Source organism: Ptychodera flava, chromosome 11 (assembly GCF_041260155.1).
Source record: "Ptychodera flava strain L36383 chromosome 11, AS_Pfla_20210202, whole genome shotgun sequence".
Lineage (NCBI taxonomy): Eukaryota > Metazoa > Hemichordata > Enteropneusta > Ptychoderidae > Ptychodera > Ptychodera flava.
This window is the reverse complement of record NC_091938.1, coordinates 24,412,585-24,434,714: the sequence shown is the minus strand read 5'-3', so window position 1 is coordinate 24,434,714 and position 22,130 is coordinate 24,412,585. Positions and strand designations below refer to the sequence as shown.

The 22,130-nt window shown below is 37.1% G+C and overlaps 1 protein-coding gene across 2 annotated transcripts in view; it reads left to right on the top strand.

Moving 5' to 3' along the window:
• LOC139143891 (neuronal acetylcholine receptor subunit alpha-10-like) overlaps positions 1–22,130 on the top strand; it is a 45,482-nt gene that overhangs the window by 5,872 nt on the left and 17,480 nt on the right. For both annotated transcript variants that reach the window (XM_070714483.1, XM_070714482.1), the window contains exon 2: positions 17,962–18,101. In XM_070714483.1, the coding sequence (XP_070570584.1) occupies positions 17,962–18,101 (140 nt within the window). The remainder of the gene's footprint in view (positions 1–17,961; positions 18,102–22,130) is intronic.

The following is a 22,130-nucleotide window of genomic DNA, read 5'->3' as shown; positions in this document are numbered from 1 at the left end:
TCCTTACTCAATACCCTGTGTCCTTTTGTTCAGTATCTAACCTGCCAAAGTTGGCGTCGTGTCAGAAAGGGTTCGCTGATTCTGTGAACGCCCTCTCTTGCAGAGATTTTATCTCGAAGCGTCCCTCACGTGACCAAGGCGCGTGAAGGTTGGTTCAAGATCGTATACGAGAAGGAGATATGAGATAGCGTCATACTTTTAATTAATTATTGGTAAATGAGAACAATCGAGAATGGGATATTACATGGTTTGATCTTGTTTAATCTGAGGAAAAAATAAATGGCTGGCGGGAAATTTCCAAGTGACGGCCATTGTATAATTATGATAATTTTGTAGTTATGTAACTTTAGAAAAAGTATGTAACTTTGTAGTGAATGTATACCAACAATTCAACAAGGCAGCCCGCACCACGCGTACATGTATCATATTGTTGAGATGAGTCTAAACAGTCAATTGAATGAATGATCCTTCCCGAGATATTTTAACAGTTTTCCCTTTCCTTCATAGGGCACGCCTGTTCCTATCAAGACAACGTCGTTATCTACTTTGCGTGAAGCAAATATTTCTTCATAGGTTAAAAATTTTACCCACATATTTGCTTACTCTTTACAGCCTGAGGAAAATCGTAGGCATTTGACAAAGCCATTGTGTTCATAATTTTGCTTGTTAACAAAGTTTGTAAAGAAGTATTAAATATATATGTTTATCAAGGCAAGGCAATATATTCATTCGCCAATTGGTATTCAATGCAATTGCACGGTTTTAATCATTTTATTGCAAAAAAACCTTATCATCACAAAAGGTTGTGACGGCGACCTATCGGAGGTCTCTCTGGAATTCATTCACTCCTTTGACAGCCCTGCCCGCAGTCACGACATATGCATTACCATCTTACGTATTACATTTGAAGATACGGTTATTTCCGACCACATGGTATTCAGTGAAATGGCATTACGGTAGCACTCACCGCAATTTTTCCTGAAGAGCTAATCGTGTAGGCTCTGTTTACGTCTTAACTGGTAGGCTGGGGTCCCTGCTCAAATATCTCTCTGCTCAAATACAAATCCGTTTCTTACAGTACCTTATTAAATTTCGTACAGCTACCACGGATATCTTTTGACAATTACTAGTCTGGCGATTTTTAAAGGAGAAATGGATAGGTATGGATAAACCCAACAGGGAAATTAGCCCCGAAAGGCTAATGTAATTGGCCCGTACAAACCCGTATTCTTTGAAAATGACCTCCTGTATCTGAGATGAAGACCAATGAGCAGCGAGTAAGCCAGATGAAGGCTTACATAATGAACAGAGCCGATCCAGATTGACTGGTTTGTACAACTCTGCAAACGTTGTTGTGATTGCTGCAAGTGCATTGTACTATTTTAACGGCATAGATCATTCATGCAACATCAGAATCAATTACATAATCAAAAAACCTGCTCATGCAAATAGATTAATCATATGAAGTAACTTTAATGATTCTGAAGTTTTACTCAATATATGATTTGTGAAAGCAAATGGTTTAGCGCAAAGAATAAAATCGTATACGCTTGTGTTTCATTTTTACGGAAGTTCAAACGCTGAAAGTGATATTAATGTTATCACACTCGTACTTAGTTTGGGAAATTGCCGCTGTCGTTGCAGTGTGTTATGGAGTTACAGTCACAACGGAAATGTTTATCTTTCTAGAAGGGTTTCTAAGATCATGCTTGAATATCGAAATATAACCTTTTGTCTTGTGTGTGGGCAAAAATCTTTTAATTTCGTTCATGTCAGTCACAGATATCTACTCTTCATGAAAAGGCAAATAAAGTGTTGCAATGAACATGAAATTCTACATTGATATTAGTGAATATCCCAATAAAAATACCATCTCACAAAATACTAGAAGACCGGAAAGTAGTGAAATAACAGGAACACATTCCTTAGTTTTTAAGGAACATTTTAATAGTTCCTAAGAAGAAATAATTGTCTAACCAAGAATGCTTAATAGACAAACTTAGAGAACTTGATAATTTTAGACGAATCCCTCATATTTATGACATGCAAAAGATTATAGGATAGCTCAAAATTCAGTTTGTAATGAGACAAAAGACTTGTATACTTGTAAAACTGTATATCTATTTTATGAGCCTCAAGGAATAGTTGTTCCCCGAATATAGCACAAAGGGCTGGTATGTGATGAATATTTTAAAAAAAATGCGACTAGATTTCCTTTGTCAAGCTGTGGTATAGGACGATTCCTGTAAACTTGAATTTCCTCGTTTACTTAAAGTTATTAACGTTTGTAGAACATTTTTGCGTGTTGTTGCGTGTTAGGTTTACTAGCATTCTCGCACTTGCTTTAGTATTTCCCTTGCATTTCACAGCAGCTATGTGACATTCGCTTTGACATTACATAATAAATGGTCTGTTGTTTGGGCAAAGGACGGAGAATGGTGTACCTAGTACCTAAGAAGCAAAGCCAGCCTTGAAAAGTCATATATACAACCACTCCCCAACTTTGTTATGATGCTTAATTTGTTAACCATTACAAAACTGACATTTATTCACATAATTATGACATTAGACTCGTACTTTCAGCACCCTTCTATGTGAAACATTTCTTCCCATCGGAGATGGCAGAGTGCTAAAGAACACAATGTGAAAGTAAACCGATGACATTTCTTTAACTATCGGACTCAAGTAATTCTACTTTCAATCTTAAACCTTACAACAAGTCACTGTCTCCCATGAGGGACTTGTCAGAAAAAGGTCATCGCGATACGTATGCAGAGTATTGGCTCGTAGTCTTCAAAGTTATTTCTTATGTCTGACATCGCTTTCAACAGAAATGCCCGCTGATTGTAAAGGGCTACTCTACCAAACTTGCCGCTCTGTACTATGTTAGCCAAACTGTAATTGCACTTTCCAATTGACCTATTATGGAACATACACAATTACAACAACTCTGAAAGTTATTAATATGTTGGCACCAATTACATGTCACAAATAATGATGGTATAAACACATTTGTTAAATAATTAACAACTTTCACTGCACGTATACCCTACAATACTTATAGTATTAGCATGGTTTATTGTCTGTATTTTAGCTGAATAGTGCATATACAGATGAAATCAGTCAAAAATCCATTGTTTATATTCTGTAAACCTGCATTCACGTGGACTCATGTAAATCAAGGTGCATTTTTCTATAATAACGGTTAGTGTGAATTTAGTTGTATAATTTCCTTTTGATGCAATGTTTGAAAAACAACATTACCAAACCGTAAATTTCTAGCAGGTATGAAAACCTGCATGTACACTTGATGTCTTTGTGGAAACAAGATGTATGTCTAGACTTCATGCAAATGAATCTCCATTCGGATGTTTGATGGGCAAATACCCATCAACCATATGTTGTTTGTCACTGTTCCTAATCAATTATAACTTAGTCTATCTTAATTCGAGAAGTTAAAGGTATACAGTCACCTGTCATCTAAATATGCCCATATATGATCAAAGGGGCGTTCCTTTGTATTCAAAATGCCCATGCGAGGGCGCTGTTTTTAGAAAGCGGCCACCCGCTTAAAATCTATGATTGGTTAGATTTTCTCTTTCCATGGTAACTGTGGCAAAATTGGAACAGGTGACAATATACCTTCAATTAACACGTTGAGAGATAAACCTCAATACCGTGAAATGAGCAAACCCATGAAAATAACCTGTTCCTCATTAGCTAACATTAACTAATTACAAAGTAAGGTAGAGTTTATCTCCTTCTATGTGTCCCGTTACTCCGTTGCACATCGTAAAAATCTTGAACTTACAAACGACCATGAGCCACAGTTTTCACGACATTATGCCAACACTGAAAGTCGCCTAATTGGCAACTCCTATTTTTAAAACAACCTTCAAAATACATACCAATAGGTTCTGACTTTACTCGCTGTTTTCTTGCAATTTCGTCAAGACTTCATCAATGAAATAAAACCTTCGAGTTCTTTTGCCGGATGAATAATAAAGCCACAATATTCCTTTATAGACTTGTTTTGCCTCTTTAAAATCGACTTATTCCATAACTGTTAACCATAGCCATCAACTTTTATGATGACTAAGCAATCACTTCAAAGCACATCTCTCATAATTTATAGTACACTTCTGGCGATGGCATCCGGAACAGCCTTCGCAATATACCGTCTTGAGTAAATGTTTGAGTATAGATTGCATTTGGATGGGGAATAATTTGTATGCCTTCATCGAATGCAACTGCCCTGTTGAACAAAGGATACAATGCGCATCAGAAAGCTGGAACTCGAAATGAGAGGAAAGCACAGGCATTTAAATGTCATACAAGTGAGTATGAAAAGAATGGGTAAGTATACCCTTATGTTGGAACATCCCATGGTTTTTATCATTGACATATGGAAAAAAACGAAAAAAATATTCGCTTGTACCTGACACGTCGAGTAATATAATGAGTTTTTGGCCTCGATGACTTTCTATATTAGGCGTAAACTTAAGATATTCGAAGACATGGCTTGTGTTAACAGACGTGATAGTCTGAAGGATATGATGAGCTCGCCAACGTGTGATATATTATATCTGAAGAAAATTATTTGAAATCTAAGATAGGGAGTGTGGCTTGCCAACAGGCATGATTTACTAACTACGGCTCAGCGTTATGGACTACATATGCCAAATACGCAGTTGAGTTTGTCTTATACAGTAGACAAGGATTTTACTCTGGATGTATGAGCTGACTTTACATGTGTCTGAAGCACCTGATATCATTTCGGAGGCACAGTGCCCTGAGGTATACTTCAGCAATAAAGCACACCCAGCAACGGTATATCACGAGATTTTGATCAGTTCACGACATATATGCAAGAGCGATAGCGAGTGCATATATGAAGTGAACTGGTCAAAATCGAGTGGTATACCGTCGCTGAATGTGATTTACTGCTATTATATCATAACAGTATGTTGAAATTCTGATATGAAACTTTAAATAGGATTTTTGCTCTTGCCGAAAGCTCGCGCGTGTGCCAACCGTGGTATATCGCGAATATACCACGGTTCATTTCACGTCTCGACCAATCAGATGCATGGCTGCATTTGCGCGATCAATATACTGGTATGATATACTTATTACTATTTGACTGCTTCAAACATGTACTGTCAGTGTACCATAATGAATACACTTTATCTAAGCAGCGTTGCAGTTTGATGTATCAATCGGTAATCTCTCATGGATATAAACACGCTTGAGATAGTATAGATGAATAGTTGGCAAGCCTTGGGCTATTCTTACTCCAGTCATCCGGTTTGACTTGTGATTCGTTACGAAATATCTCTCTGTAAGGGGATATGGCCCCAAGGTTTAGAACGCAAATGATTGCCAATTAAAGAAACCAAAGCAAGCAAATACATTTATTGTGTGCCATATTACAAAGTGTGCACCCACAGAAACGTGCACATGACAGAAACAATGTATGAAACGAGTTGATAAGTAGCTGCATGAACGCATGACACAATTGTAATTAGTAAGTTTTAAGTAAGAAAAAACAAATATGTATATGTCAATAAATTAAATTAATTTCTGCTGAACGAACAAACAAACAAAGTGAATAAATAAATAAGTGAATAAATAGATTAATAAATAAAATAAATAAATAAATAAATACATAAATAAATAAATAAATAAATAAATAAATAAATAAATAAATAAATAGGAGATATATATTTTGTCATGGAGATCATGTGTGTTTTGATGTACAGAGTTTGACTTAAGCATGCAAAATGATCTATGGTCTTGATATTTCATTTTCTACGCTCAACCCTTTGAACAGAATCTCTTGGCTCTACAGATTTCAGTTCAGTAGACATATCATTTCGAAGAAAGTAAAATTAAGGATTCTGCACGAAAATCATGGTAACTAGCCATACCTACAGGGGTTGTCCATGGACATTTACGTCGGGTCGTCTTTGCGGAATGCATAATTTCTGGACTAACCTTCCGTGAACACCTCAGGGACAAGCAGATGGAGCCGCGTGGACCTGTTTTACGTGCACAACAACATTTGGCGAAAGACCATTTATATTTTAGGGTCCTTAAAAATAGCGAGGATAACATGTAATCTTTTTAAGGATATTTTCCATCTATTATTTGTATTTTGTACAAAACTTCATCGTGATAAAATATCCACAGTGGTGCAATGTGTGTCATTTAGAACGTAAACCAAAACAGTGAGTCTTTCAGATAAAAATCAATTTATCTAATTGCAAAGTGTAGCAGGAATTCGAAACTATCCTAACCATTCTAGACTATCAAGATGTTGTTCGTAAAGGTGACGCTGGTTTAGATTCGGCTTTGGTTATTAAATTTTGATCACGTACAAAAATTGACAGTTTACTGAAAGTATCCAGCAAACCATCCGAAAACGCTTTATAAATTCTTTGTATCATGGAAACGTTCCGCTTCTCTTGTTGAACCTTAGGGTATCAAATTAAATCGAATTTTGTGACAAAATTCCATACTTCGATTGTGCTGATCATGTATCGTGTCCCAGAAATTCTTGAGGTGATGATTAAATTCTAAGTTTTATTAACATCACAGCACATGCTCTTACACAATGCTGGCTGTGTGACGAAGTTGATTTTTTTTGCTTCTCCGAATCAATTTTCTGTAGAGTGTAGAGTGTCCCGCGAAAACCTGAGGCGATTTTTACTCAGATGTGTCTGTTCGGAAACATAATCAACTTCTACGTTTTCTTCCCATGAATTTTTTACGCAATTTTGGTAAAATGATATATAAGTTAATGTTACTTTTCCGCATATCTTAAGGCCATGTACGTTACCATGGAAATACGTAAATGAAGAACGGATTTGGTTTGATCATAAATATATATACTTATTTTCCAAAGCGAATTGAAGGAGCAGTAGGCCCAGCAAAAGCCAATAATTCAAGATGAGCGATATCTGTGAAAATTATGAATAAAATACGGCCACCGTATCCAAACAAAGACGGCATTGTTAACAGCCTCGAGACATTATCAGTTATTTTCCATTAGGAGAAGAGGCGGATAGGGTGTCTGGTGGTGTAGGGAGTGTTATCATTTATTTTTGAAGCATTGGGAAACAAAGAAAACTAATTCACAGATTTTTATTTTCAAATTTAATCAATTCCTAAATCCTGTGTTTGCATTCCGTTTGATCGCAAACTAATTCCCTTTGAAATTTATGACCGGCTTTCATCAGTTATTTTCCATTTCGAGAATCAGCCGACCTCTTCGCCTCCAAAGTACCCGGTGCATGTAAGTGTCGGGTGGTTATTACGTGCTGTATCGACTGGAAATGACCTTTGATAGCGAACTCATCTGAAACGTTAACTTGTATTAGATGTTTAAGAACATGCATAGTTCATTTGGTTCACTATGGCATGACAGGTATCAGTGCAAACCATGATATGTATCAGATAACCTTCGTTTATGACTTGATGACAAAATGTGCTCCTTCACAGATCAGTTATCTTAAATAATAATCAGCCTAGCTTCGTAAATGACTGGAGTAATACTGCATCAAATTTCCCTGAAATCGATTTTTTTCCCGCACACTCGCTCATTTTGCGAAATCAGTGATTTGAACAGGACCTTCAGTGGCGGGTCACATGGCAATCCATTTGTTGCAGTGTTTTCTGCCTCGTGAATTTTTCGCAAAATGGTCAAAATTGGCTCAAAATACCTCCCGCGAATTCTATAAAAAGTAGAAGCAGGGTATATCGTTATAGGCTATTTCACATGCGTTAGAATCTACAAGAGAGGATTAAGTTACTGAAGCCTCTGGAACTATTCAGTGAATTATAAGAGTTTGCATATTAAACAAATAATTGCTCCATGTATCCCTTATTGCTCTATTTATTTAGCAATGTAACTCGTTTCAACTCCTTTATTCCACTGTTAAGATACTTTTTAAAGTGCATCTTGTACCTAACTCTAATACGACAAAATTTTGCATAATTGTTCGCATTTCTTGAAATGCGTGTGACCCTTAATTGCTCTGCCTTTGTTGGGGTTTCAGTTTAGGATATGATTCTTGAGTCTGACGCCATACTTTTGAGGAAGATGTGGCGCCTACTACCATACAAATCGATCAGGGATACATTTATTGCCCATGCTGTTGCCTAGCAACGCCGATGGTCGCGAGGGTACAGTGAGAAACACTTGAATTTGCGGGTAACCAATTCTCTGAGTTACGTGCGTCTTTGGCCAAGAGAGTAATTGGTTTTCGGCGGATATGGCGAGCAGTGTTTAGCGAAAAAGCACGTGTCGGGTATGCATGAGATCCCAGATGTATTCTTGAACTTCATATCATTATGTCCAACTGTCAAGTCATTAGCTGATTGCAGATAAACGCCATTTTGCGATGTTATTGATTTTTCTAAGTTCAAAATCGACATTTAGGAAATACATCCTTTCAGTAAAGGTTGCCCAAAGGAATGCTGTACACATTTAGATGCCACTCCTTTACGTCTGTATAAAATTCAACAACGGGCAGGGATAAATAAGACAAAACCGAGTGAGAGATTTAATTTAAAAGAAAAATTGCTGGGTAATGTGATGGTACTATTACCTGTAGTATTCTGAAATCGACATATCTGCTCTTAACATTCAAATCACAATTTATAGTCTCAACTATAATGAAGTGAAATGGATTGCCTGTCAATAGGCTGACATTTTATGATTCATTTATCGATTAATCATCAGAGAAAAATCATAAATAAAAGTGAAAGCGAACGTTTACGCTGTCTGACTCGTTTCCTAGTGCCATGAATTAACACACTTGTAATGTCGTCGAGCATACATCGCATAAAAACCGGACGTTTTAACCGTCATTGGATCTGTGACCTCAGAGGGAAAACTGTCCATCTACAACACAAATTAATCGATCATAAATTAGGTTCTCATGAAGATCGACGATTCTCACTAACTGTACCTTTATAAGCAAAACGACAAGTGTCTTCAAGACATTATTTGTAGCATAAGTCCTATAACAACTTACGGTTGAAATTTGCAAAATATAATAGCAACATCGACGACATTTTCAGTAGTTTACAGGAAGAACCATATCCGCATCATATATTAAGAAATGAGAGATTCCCTTTGAGTTGCTGATTACATGAAACCATTTCGTTATTTTGTTCATATTTGCTGAGAAGTCTTGAGCTGCGATTAATCGAGTATTGCCAAATTTCTTCAATCATTCCTTGTATTTTAAATACGTATACTTTCCCAGGAGCTACAATGGTGAGACGGGATAACCGACTTGATAATGTCTGTAAGCGGCGATCATCGGATGAAGTCGTAATGAATATATAAAGAAAAAATATGTTTGGCTCGACTACCAAGCAACGGTTGCATATTCATCGACATAAGCTATGTGTTACGACTTGGATAGAGCCTTTAACATTCTTGCAAAAACTTGTCATAATTCTTTTGAGATTGACTTATTACAGCTACTCTGTTTTTTAGCTTGATTGACAAGGTCATAAAAATAAAAGAACCCCACCTTATGCGTCAAATGCATTTTACACACTGTCAGGCTTACCATTGAGTGACGGGTCGTGGTAAAAATCACTCACAGAGAAGATCGATAAGGAATGTGCCAACTCAAATGAAGTAAGGAAATGACATCAGGTGTTCAGGAAGAGAAAATTATTACGCGGATGTTTTCAGGTTTACACTCGTGACCATCAGATTTACTTTAACATATGTACACAGTGGCAGACGTTTTTATGCATTCGTTTCTCACAATTGACGACCAAATTATATTTTGTCCCATAATGAAGGCTGACCGTTGCTGGGTTTGTAAACTTTATCAAACCCGTCTTTTTCTTGAGTTAGCAAGATTATTCTGCGAATACCGAAAGAGGGACGTCTTAGAATTATTTCGTAAGGAGATATCGATCGGCAAGGTCAGATTATGTTATACATCATGTGACATGTTGAATTCTTATGGCGTCTTCAGACTAGAATAGGACTCTTGGAAACTGCAGTCAAGTTTGACGCAAGATGACACAGGGTAAAAACCATTATTGCTCAATACAAACGAATCACTGGAACTGTGCCAGCTGTAAAGTTTGAAATTAGTATTCGGTTGTATGAATTCATCCAACATTATTACATTTGACCAATCCTCTATTTCTTCCGCATTCCATATAATATGAACTCCAGTGATTTATTGTATGGCGTTTAATGGAAAGCAAAAAGATTAACTTCACAATATTCTTGAGGCTTGTACGCTACGTGAAAGTATAAAGAACATTTTCATCAAGAAACCGTGAGCAAAGGCTATCATATTTCCATATATCGGATAACATAATGTAATGTAAGCCAACACCAAAGAATTCAATTTCAGATATTTCCATGAATCAGTTACCTACAGTGATGTTGCATTTCCGTGTTAATAAAGACAGAGCAGCTGTTGCTTATGATTATTTTCAGGTGTTGTATGACAGACACCATTCTAATTTCACATGACTCTCTCCACTCATCGAAACGTAATCGATTTGAAGTCGTATAAGCCTTGTATGTGATTTGTGATCATGTAACGTTTCACCACTGTGTGATTACCAGTAATGGAGTGAAAAGTGAATGTCCTGTTCGGGCGTAAAATTCTTGGAGCATACAAAAATATGTAGTTCGCATGTAAGAGATACCTAACCTGAAGGGGAAGTCGACATGACAAAAATCAAAATAAATGTCGTTTGAGAGTAATTTTTATGTAAATAAAGTTCCGTTTTACCCAGTTTGAAGTTTCTCTCGTTATTATACCTTATATTGAAGAAAATGCACTCTCATTCGCCAATACGGCTGGATTCTAAGACGAGGGTTGGATAGGTCGCAATATAATGTCATAAACTATACAATTTCTGTTTACTTAAGATTTCACGTCTTCTACTCTGCCTGTCTCAAGAGAACGACAAAGCTCCTATTATTGCCACATTTGCTCAATTTATCAAATTGATAAAATACCGCGAGTCGCTTATCTTGATAATACGCACTGTATATTTTCTGGTAAACTCTCTCGGCGTCTAGCAACAACACAGTATCGATAATCGATAACTGTTAGCTCTTGTAGTTATTTCGCGACGAGACTTTCATCCCCTAAGGAGACGCTTTCTTAAGGACTAGATAGATTTGTAATTATTGTCTTAAAGGTCATCAATGCAAGATAACGTCACAACACCGATAAAGATACGAAAATGCAAACAAAATACAGCGGGTACCATACCGCCAATATTAGATGATCAGATAAACGAAAAAAATGGACACTATAACATTGTTCAAATAGGATGAAAGATCTGATAATGCGAGCTATGGTTTCTATGGTGAATTAGGATCAGTTTGTTTGACACCACGATCCTTTCACTAATTTATGAATATCTGGCTAATTGAGACTGACAATAAATGATGTTTTTGATCCAAGATGTCTATATTCTTGTCCTCTCCTAAACGTCTGCGCTTCGGGGGGAATTTTATCCCCACGACATCCTCGAACTGTCAGCAAATTTACGGCGACACCTGTCATCTTATATTTGGCTTCCCGTGTAATTCGAGAAAGCCCCACTCCTCTGTTGAACAGCATCCTACTAAATCAATCCAACGGGGGCTTAAAAGGTTCCGGTCGATAAATAGAAAATAAGCTGTATTGCCACATGTTTCCAAGGAAACAGGCACTGATTTGTTATGATGGTTGACATTTCTATGCACCAGCATCCATCATCATCGTCTATGGTCATCGATGCCAGTAAAATTATTAAAATTAAGATAACAATATCCCAATTACATAAGTCGATATGACTACAAATCACATTTGCGACAAATGCATTAAGACGCTAATTGCGTTTTATGAGGATATTTACTGAAGTCTGGATGAAAACAAGAACATAATCATGATGGGAGTCAACACGTAATGAAGGGATATGAAAATCTCCTTTGATGGGTTAGAAATGTGTCACAGTGTCGTAAGAATATTAATTGTGATATGTAAATTTAAGATTAAGACCTGTATTGATTTATGTGATTGGATGTACAATTTTATCTTTAATTCAGTTTATCGTATGATCAAAGCCACGCCTTAAAGATAACGTTTAAAATTCAAATTCTAAAATAATACGCGGAGAAAACAACGGACAAGAGAAAGAAAATACAACGAGAGGGAATACAACGGACAAAAGAGAAGGAAAACAACAGACAGGGAAGAAGGACAGAACGACCACTGAGAAAGCCAAGACATTTAGACCAAGGGAAAAGGGTACCTTTGGCAATGGTACCTGTCAAGCCCTCTTTCGAGAAGTAACTCTCAACAGGCTAAGACAAACTCAAGTTCACAACCGAAATCAACCTATCACTCTAACAACAATAAACAATATGTTAGATAGATAGATAGATAGATAGATAGATAGATAGATAGATAGATAGATAGATAGATAGATTTATATACAGATATGCTGGACGAGTATGTTTTATAGCTCTATCGCTGTTTTAATAGATTTTTGGTCGGTCGGCTCATCGCGCTACTGTACCAAGGCGTAAACAGATCATTATTGACCATGAGCTGCGAGTCTGACCTCTCATAATGTCAAAACCAGCGGGAGTTAACAGACGCCAGGTAACATGCATTTTTCTCTCATGCAACAGCTGATCAAATGCCTAGACTTGTGGTTTTAATTTGTTATTCGCCGTCCAGGGTAACGTCTGTCAATTCAGAATGTAAATTCTAGTCTTAGCGGATCGGATGGCTAGACATGTATTATAATTTTCAAATAGTGAATTCATTGGAAATAATGTCAATCAATGTTTGCCTTACTGAGATCTTAAAACATTTTGAACAAGACCATATGGCTAGGCATGCTAAGCGATGGAAATGTTCGGCTGTTGATAAGTTTTGACAGTTATTCTTTCACAAAATATAGCGAATGGCTATCCATCACTTTCTATTTCAACGACAAGTGTCAAGTAGGGCCAAAAAACACAGCATTTTAAAATATTGACGGTTAGCTACATAACATGATCAATGACTGCAGATGTCATATCGATTGTTAGGAGCATCGTACTTGATGTGTCCTTATTTTTTGGAATATATGGTATGCCGTTGTGAATTGTCCATTACCTTGCTCCCCCCAAAAGGACAGGGGGGTCTCAACGATTGTTTTCAGCATGTGGAATTCATGAACACCGTCACTTTTATAATAGAAAGACAGTAAATATGTGAAGTATAGAAACCCTCTTTTGGATGCGGTATATGCAAGATGACAAGTTAAGTAATAACGATACTTATTGACTGGTATTGACAAATGTCTTCAAACGAAGTGCTTGATTCAAGGCCCCCTACAAGGAGCAGATTGTTCTTGCGTGTTATACCACGTTAGACTAGAAAGTGCGGTTTGTGCGCGGAGCCGATTGAGTATCAAAGTAGCGGGTGCATCAGACATATCGGTACTCTGTCTTCCCTTTTGTACGCGCGATTCGAAGGCCAAGCCGAATATACTCTGATCACGGTCCTTGTGGAGGGACCGTGCTCTGATTTATGGACATCTGTATGCCTTTCACGCATTGCGGCGTCATTCAACTTCCCACACGTCAATTTCGTTTGCTGCTTTTATTTCCATCTCAAGAGGTGTTAAAAATACATTGACTGAAAGCTGATAAAACATTGTCGTTCCCTGTGGAAAAAAAGATCGGCATTGAAAGGTTTAACTGCGTAACAATGTCTCATAGACCTTTAAAAATGTCTACACTAATTAAACTGTCATAAACATTGCTCCGAATAATTTTTCACATGAGAATACGTGATATCTTCCGATAAACTACTGAAAATTTATGTCTATAAAATGTCGAGTGAGTTTCCTACTAGTTTAATATATTCACCGGGAGTAAACTGATCCTTGAGTTTTGGGTCGAATGTCCACGTATCTGAAAATCAAGTAAGATGGCTCTGGCCTTTATAAAACGGTACCCCGTTCGAGCTGAACAGTTCCTTACCAAATGACAAGTCAAAAAACGGTAAACGACATGTCAATCATTGCTGGTTAAAAGTGCAAAGTTTGTTCATCCACTCTGTAAAACACTAATTGTGTGCTACCTTGACCATGGTAACGGAGTTTCTGCAAGCTTGCGCTTTGAAAAAAATGTAAAAAATGTAAAAACGCTTATATTAGTATTAGCTCCAACAATTGCGTTTGAAAACTGTCACTTCTTGTAGCAAGGGCTTTTCTACCCTCTTAAGGACAAGAATGAGATCACATTATTTTTCCGCCCTCTGTAAAATTTGAATGAAATATAACCCTACGGACCTACTGAAATCAAACAATGAAATTAATTATTATTCAACATTTATTAAGTTAATAGGTGATTAATAAGTAAATGTAATTTAGAGAGATACTAGGTTTACACGAATCATCTTAAACGACTGTACATGCATTAAGGGGCAATGTAATCTTAGAAGATAAAGTGAATGTAGCGGGAAATAGATATAGCGATGAACTTCTTTCTTCTTTTTATCTGAATTGATAAAATAGCTGATAAAATTTTAAATAGTTTAATTCCCCCTCTCTCTATTCTGCATAATAGAATTGTATCGGTACTGCTGCAATGGGTTTGCTGTTATCTACGGCATCAATATTGCATGATCGAAATCATGTCAATCTCATGATATTGTGTAGGTTTTTTGTATGCCACCTGCCATGCGTGCTAGTAGCTGTAATAACATGTCAGGAACTATACCCAAAATAATCAATCACACGAATACATATATGTGAGCCTTTACAGGATATCACCATGGACGCAATTTCAGAATCATGTCGTTTTGTAATTCAGCTAACGTTCAAGTAAATCCATGTCATTTGATAAGGTTCATCGGCTATGCTTAGAAATTCGTACGAAATACACGCTAACGGGATCCATGATTTGCTTCTGTAATGGCACATGAAAAGACGCCGTTTTTAATTGAATATTTTATTAATGTCTATTCACTTAGAATGAACAAAAAACATTTTGTGTAACATTGTTGATGTTAATATGTACGATAAATGGCCTCTATGCCATGAAGGCAGGAAAATGTCGCTTTAAATTTATCATTAGGGAAAGACTGCATTAACTTGCACGGTAACTGAAACCCGGGTCCTTGCTGACCAACTCGGGTGACAAACAGAAAACTTTTAATCCCTTAAGGGGTGAATGCACCATTGTTACGTTTATTATTTCCAGCTGGTGCTTTGATAGGAACATCAGGTCTGAAAAGACTCACTCAAGATAATCTGTTTGCAAATGTTGACATAGAGATTAATCCTCTGATAACCAAGTAGGGAAGTAGGGTGTTCCTAAGTTAATGGAACTTTCCCGCAATGTAGATATAGCGTGTTATCTGATTCCAATGTTAGGTAAATCGATCCTGATTTCGGACTTTTTGCAAAATGGACCATATATATAGCAGTGTCTAGCCAGTTATGTGTTATATATCAGGGTCCATAGCAGATATGTACGTGCTTGGCATCCAATCCAAGTTTTTGACAAACTACATTCATGGCACCCTCCCCTATCCATCATACAAGATGACGACAACGAAGACGATGTTGATCACTACCGTGACGACTTTAATGTAACGAATATTGCAATAGAGAAGATACACTGCAGTGTCAACACGCGTAAACGATGTATTTTTATCAGTAGCACGTAAATACTAACAACTACAACAACATCATTGGCTGTAAATCCGCATGTATGTTTTTGCGGATACAATAAACCAAGTGATAGGCAAATTCACATGACTGTTCGCAGTTCAAAATGTTAGACGTGTGGATTAAGACTTATCGTAATGTTGAACAGCTACTTACTCAACGGAATATCAATTACAACACGACTCTAGCAGACTTAATAATGGTACGAACGGATGAGTTCACACCGACTCAAAGCCATGTTTTCAGACTCTGAGTTACGTGCCTTTTTTAAAACTTCCAGGGTTCACAAGAGGTCACAAACTAATGACTGCTGCGTAAGTACGTGAATAGAAAGTTCATATTCACCGATCGCTAACTTATTTCTGCTGGACGTAAAATACCATGTTAGTGATTTTTTTTGTCCGTAACATACAGGTTTACAAGAGGTGAAAAAATCACAGCTATCGTGGAGATAAACATACGGGTTTTGTCACATATTGTTTATCTCAGGAGTTTATAGATGGCATCACCTTATAGCACAGTGCCACGGACGTTTAATGAATATTTACAAGATGGGGCACTTCTAAGTCACCTTGTTGTCATTGTACTTGTGGCCTCTAAACATTTTCATAGCCTCGCTGCTAGGATTTGAGTTCTCAATATTTAAGGATGCAATCGATTTTGATAGATCACGGCTTGAGCATTTCATGAGTAGACTGGTGCTCTTGTTTTGCCGTAGAGCTTCATCAGTCATAGTTTGTGAATTTTACGACGAATATTTCGGGGGGGGGGTAGTCGCCAAAAGTGACAAATTCGTCAATCTTTTGTGATGAGTGTTGCCTTGCAAAGATGCACCAACCTTTATACCTCGAGTAAAGCGGTATTCAGTAAAACCTGATTTAAAATGATGTATTCAAAACATTTTTAGTCGCACCTGCTCTCATACTATCGCTCATAACGAAAAGAGAATAAATGCAGGGCTCCTAAATGCTTCATATTTGATTGGTATTGTTCGATGCCATCGATAATGTTGCAATGACAAGGATACATGTTTATCAGTTTAACCACTTTGACCTAACAGAAATACCAAATTGTTAACTAGATCTACTTTTATATTGGTAGTTTAGCATGTTTGAGAACCATCAAATTTTGTTTTAACATGGGTCATTTAAAATTCCTTTTGTTTCACTCGAGCAGGTTTGTTGAAGGGTATCATATTCAAGGCAATATATTACATGTTGCCATTTTCAGAGTATGCACTATTTTATGCTTCAGCTATAACACCACAGAAATGGATCGATCAAAAAATATAGCAATCATTTAGCTAATTGGATACTAACAACCGTCAGAATTATCGGCCTGGTTACGTTGGCCTAATACTCTGTGCCATACCTTATTTAAGACTCATTTACCACAAGTACAGTTGATTTGGGCCTTTGAAACGTAACCTTATTGTTCTAGCCGTCATGTAGCTACGTGCTACAAAACTATTTTTGTACTTTTATGTTAATGTAAGAGAGCAGTTATAGAAAAAATAGTATAAGTAGCGCCCTTTTTTAAGAGAAACGAGCAGGTGAGAAAAATAAAGGAATTTGTCTACATGACAACATCAACTTCGAACGTCGTCAAAGAAAAAACGTCTTCTATAGTAATTGAAGTAGATAATAGAATGATCATTTCCTCCAGAAATATTCATCGCTTGCCATGTATTATTCGATGATGAATAGCATTGATGTTCAGATATGATCATGATATGCTCTAGCAATAAAGCAAACCCAGCGATGGTATACCTCGAAATTTTGACCAGCTCATGACATATATACACGAGCGATAGCGAGTGCATATATGAAGTAAACTGGTCAAAATCGAGCAGTATACCGTCAATGGGTGTGTTTTATTGCGATTATATCATAAAATTTTATTGAAATTTAGGCATGGAACATCAAAGCGGATTTTTGCTCAAGCTGAGAGCTCGTGCGTGTGTTACCGCGGTATATCACGAATATATCACCGGTCTTTTCTCGTCTCGACCAATCAGATCGCTGTATATTTTCACCATCAATACACAGGTGTGATATGATAGTGATTATCATTGTCGTCACTTTGTGTCACGATTACTTCCACTATCACCATCATCATCACCATCATCATCATCATCATCATCATCATCATCATCATCATCATCATCATCATCACCGTCATCATCATCATCACTCTGATATTATCATACATATGTTTTGATCCTTACTATTCGCCCTGCAGATTGCAGCGGGAACGAAACGATTAAAAAGCTCGTCAAGTCTTTGTTGGAAGACTACAACACTATTGTTCGACCAGTGCACAACATGTCGACGGTGACTAACGTAGATATGCAGCTGTTTATTTCACAGGTTATAAACATGGTAAGTCCAAACAGTTCTATTAAGATGATTCATGACAAATATCTGTAGACATTGTAGAATTTCTCCAGAGTAGAAAGAGCTTTAAGGACAATTTTTCATTCACTCAGTTGTACACAATAGTTTGTATGGCACACTGCTTGTGAAGACTTGTTTTGAAGTCATTTGAGGAAATGAAGTCATCGTTTTAATTTTGTAAAAATCAAAAATTTGCAATTCACATACAAATACTGTATAGCTTTCGCTTTTGATTTCAAATATCGTTAAATTTGAGGCACTTTGATTATCAAATTAAGACTTTTGCCTGGAAACATCTGATTTTTTTTTACTTCAAATATTAAAAACATGGCAGTTTAAAGTTTCCTATATTACATTAGAGTTAACACTAAAGATTTCGATTTCGTCGCTCGTTTTGCCAAAAATCCCAACACAAGAGTGTGTTGTGTAATAAATCACAATATTGTAAATCAAACTCGAAAGTTTAAATTATCAGAAATGATTTGGCATGACTGGAAGTTTCTTCCTGTAAACGAACTAAGAATAAAGGGAAGCAACTTTTTCCTTTTCGGTCCGTATTTTTGAAGCAGTAATGGAAGCTTTCATAGAAATCGCACGGAAAGGTAGCTTGTAGAGAAGACAAAGAATGTAAACGAAAGTTTTTGAAATGCCAGACAATTCAGAGAATTGGTTTATGAGTGACAGTTTCACAAAACAAACACTGAATTTCTTCACTCACAATGATTGTTAACACTGTCTCAAACGTCACAGCTGCAGGTTCTAACAGCGCCCACGTAAATAGTGACGTCATTACTAGCACTGAGGTTAACGTGGAGACCCTTTAAACCTACGTTTTCATTTTTTGAAGGAGTTTGTTTTCCAAATTATGCGTTAAATCATCACCAAGGATTCCACGCAGAGCTGTCAGGCTAATATCACATGGGACTTCTGGTCGATCAACATTCAACAATAGGCATAATAGCTGTCAGTACTTTATGATGTTCTAAAGTCCATAAAAAGTATATTACTTTCCCCAAAGTAAATAAGCTCTATTTTTAAACCGATCAAAGGCTCGCTGTATGTCATATTTGTTATTCGGGTTCCCTCATAAGTAATAGATGGGCACTCGTGACTCGAGTTACATGTAAATATGCGAATTTTTGAGTACCGGTTCAATAGCGCACGAAGAGAAGCTAGCATTTGAATGTCTTGATGCAATTCACCGGGTCACGTAATCGAACGTTGGCATTTAGAGCGCCGGCTGCCCTGGGAGATACTAGATGACTAGGATTATGGGTGATTATGCAAATGAGATAAAACTTCAAGTTAATGAATCGAACTCCTCTGCAGCAGTCGCAATTTTTGCTTGTCGTTCGTAATGAGGTCAATTTTGTTGTGCGGGGTTAATGAATGCAGTAGAAACAAAATGATGGCTGAAGTAGCTGTTCAAGTATAGGCTTCCTGGAGGAAAGGGAGCAGACTTACAAATATATATAGGCGCAGAAAACAAAATTAACCGACTTGACATCACTCGTTGGGGTCAACCATACTGCAATTCAAAGATACCTCGCATACTAAGCTGCAACATGTATGGCGGTTGTACGTGTGCTCATCGTTATGTACCTGTACAGTCACTAGTATACCGCTGCAATAATAATCTCATTATCCGTGGTCGAAGAGATAATGATATGACGTTCAGAGTTTTTAAACCCAAACAAATGGAATACAACTGAATAGCGAAAGACGCATGCCAATCATAATAATTCGTTGACATTGATGTATATCTTCAGCCATATCTGAAATTACTGCCTTGATTCTGGTGTTTTAGGAACATTAGCAATCATCCTTATGAGTGACATGTTTTCAATTTTGAGTGTTATTACCAAAATTTTCAGGATATTTAGATATACATGAATCGATGCTCAACAAGAAATATTTTAATCTTAGCTACCCTCTAGCCCCCCGTTTCTTAGTGACTGTAGATTGTCAAGCGCGAATCCGACGTCGATGGTACGTTGTTGTGAATGCAGACGAACTATCATGGCGGCGTCACTTAATGCGTTCGTAATGTGGGGATATTGAGATCACCTCCCAACGTGTGTTGATATATAATGGAATCTATTTCTGTGTCAGATTAGCTTTAATTTGATACACGTCGAAACAAGAAGAACGTCAGTTCAGCACCCTCAGGGACTCAGGCAAAATATGAATTTTACCCATACATCCCGTAAATCATTAATCCTGGAATTCAATCTTATACAGTAACTTTGTCAGAATAATGTAATCGGTCTGTATGACATTTGATATTTTGTGACGCTGCGACAAAAGGCGTCAGTTATGCAGACGTCTTTTCCCAGTTTCATATTTCTGTCATAATTCCCTTCTTATTTTTGGATAACCTAAAGTAGGCATTACGTGTGTTGGTAATCACAGGCCAATAATCAACTGTCGTCTTTCAGTCGTCTGTGATTACACTGGAAGTGCTGACGTGACTACATCGCATGGAAAGGAATAAGAACACAACGACTACGCCCGAAGCAAAATTCTCCAGTCTCAAAGAGAATATATGGGTATATGAAATATATTCTACCCTTTTGGCAAAGAAGTAATAATGCGGTCATCCAATATAAGCGTGAACATCCCATCCTTCGAAGAAGCGAACCCAAGTTTGCTTCTGCGGATGACTTTAACAAACTCTATATGCTTACTTCATATCGGGCTGGTCTTTCCGACTGGTAAAATTCATAAAATTCATATTTTGCCTGAGTGCCTGAGGGTGCCGACTGGGTTGGTCTTTGTGACTGACTCAATTACGTATCTATAGACACTGGATATTTCCATTCAATTTCTATCGCGTGTTTTATCTCTTGTTTATTAGATTGATGGCGTTTCAAGCTTGCCCATTTTTGTTTTAAATCAAATTTCTTTTGTTTACATGTTTACTACCGCAAGGCATGTATACGTTTCAAAATGTAAATGATTTAGTGCAAACAGATGCTCCGATAAGTCCCATGCCCAGGTTAGGAAAGCTTTAATATTTCATCTGCCCTAATGCGACCTTCGCCCCCAGTCTTTTCCACAGTGCCATGCATGGATGCCAGATCCGTCAAAGACGTTTTGACAGGTTTTAGTTTTCACTAGAGCCTCGCTGCTTCACCGATACACACAGCGTTACCTGTCTTAAACCTTCGCTTTGCAATTTTGAAATGCCTTGTCTGAACAAATAATGATCCTAAGTCCCAAATCATCTTCAAATTGCCAATGCGATTTAATGGCCTCAGGTGTTTACATCTAAACTTTCCTTGACGTCAAATCCAATATCTTAACAACAATTTTACCCGTCATGTCATCAAAACAACAGCAGTGTCACGTCAAATCCATCTTCTAGCCTTTTCCAGTCTTAATCCTTCAAATGCTTGCAAACGACACAAATCTTGTAAAGCCAGGGCATCGTGTTCGCAAAACGCCGTGCGGATAATTTTTTCAAGAGCCTACACTTCGTTTGGTGTCATTGAACTTGCATTTGACTTAGTCTGTCGTTACATTCAAGTTGGAAGACACATCTTAGTTCTAGATATTATACTGAAACTCACGTAAAACTTATACGGACAGTTTTACACTTTGGTTTTGCACAAACGAGCAATCGGAGAGACAGGATATTTAAAACAATGTGACATTGAGCGTTATGTAAACCCATATTATGGAGCAACATACTATGTTTTATTATGTCCTCCTTTTCCCGTTACCCTCAGCTTTTTCTAATAATACGAGTTTGGTCTGATTTAAAAAGCGATTAAATAATCATGGGGTATTGAACAATCATTATAAAAAAACTGGTATTTTAATTTCACGGCTACTTAAAAGTGCCATTCCAATATTTTATAAAATTTGCGATGAAGGAAACGAATTTTACTAAGCTTTGCGGACACAGTTCTCCCAGTATTTATACATAAATTTTATAATCTGCATGACTCCTGTGCCTGTATGCGTATTGCGTCCATTGTCTGGTTTTTATTCCTTGTCACCGTGTATTAG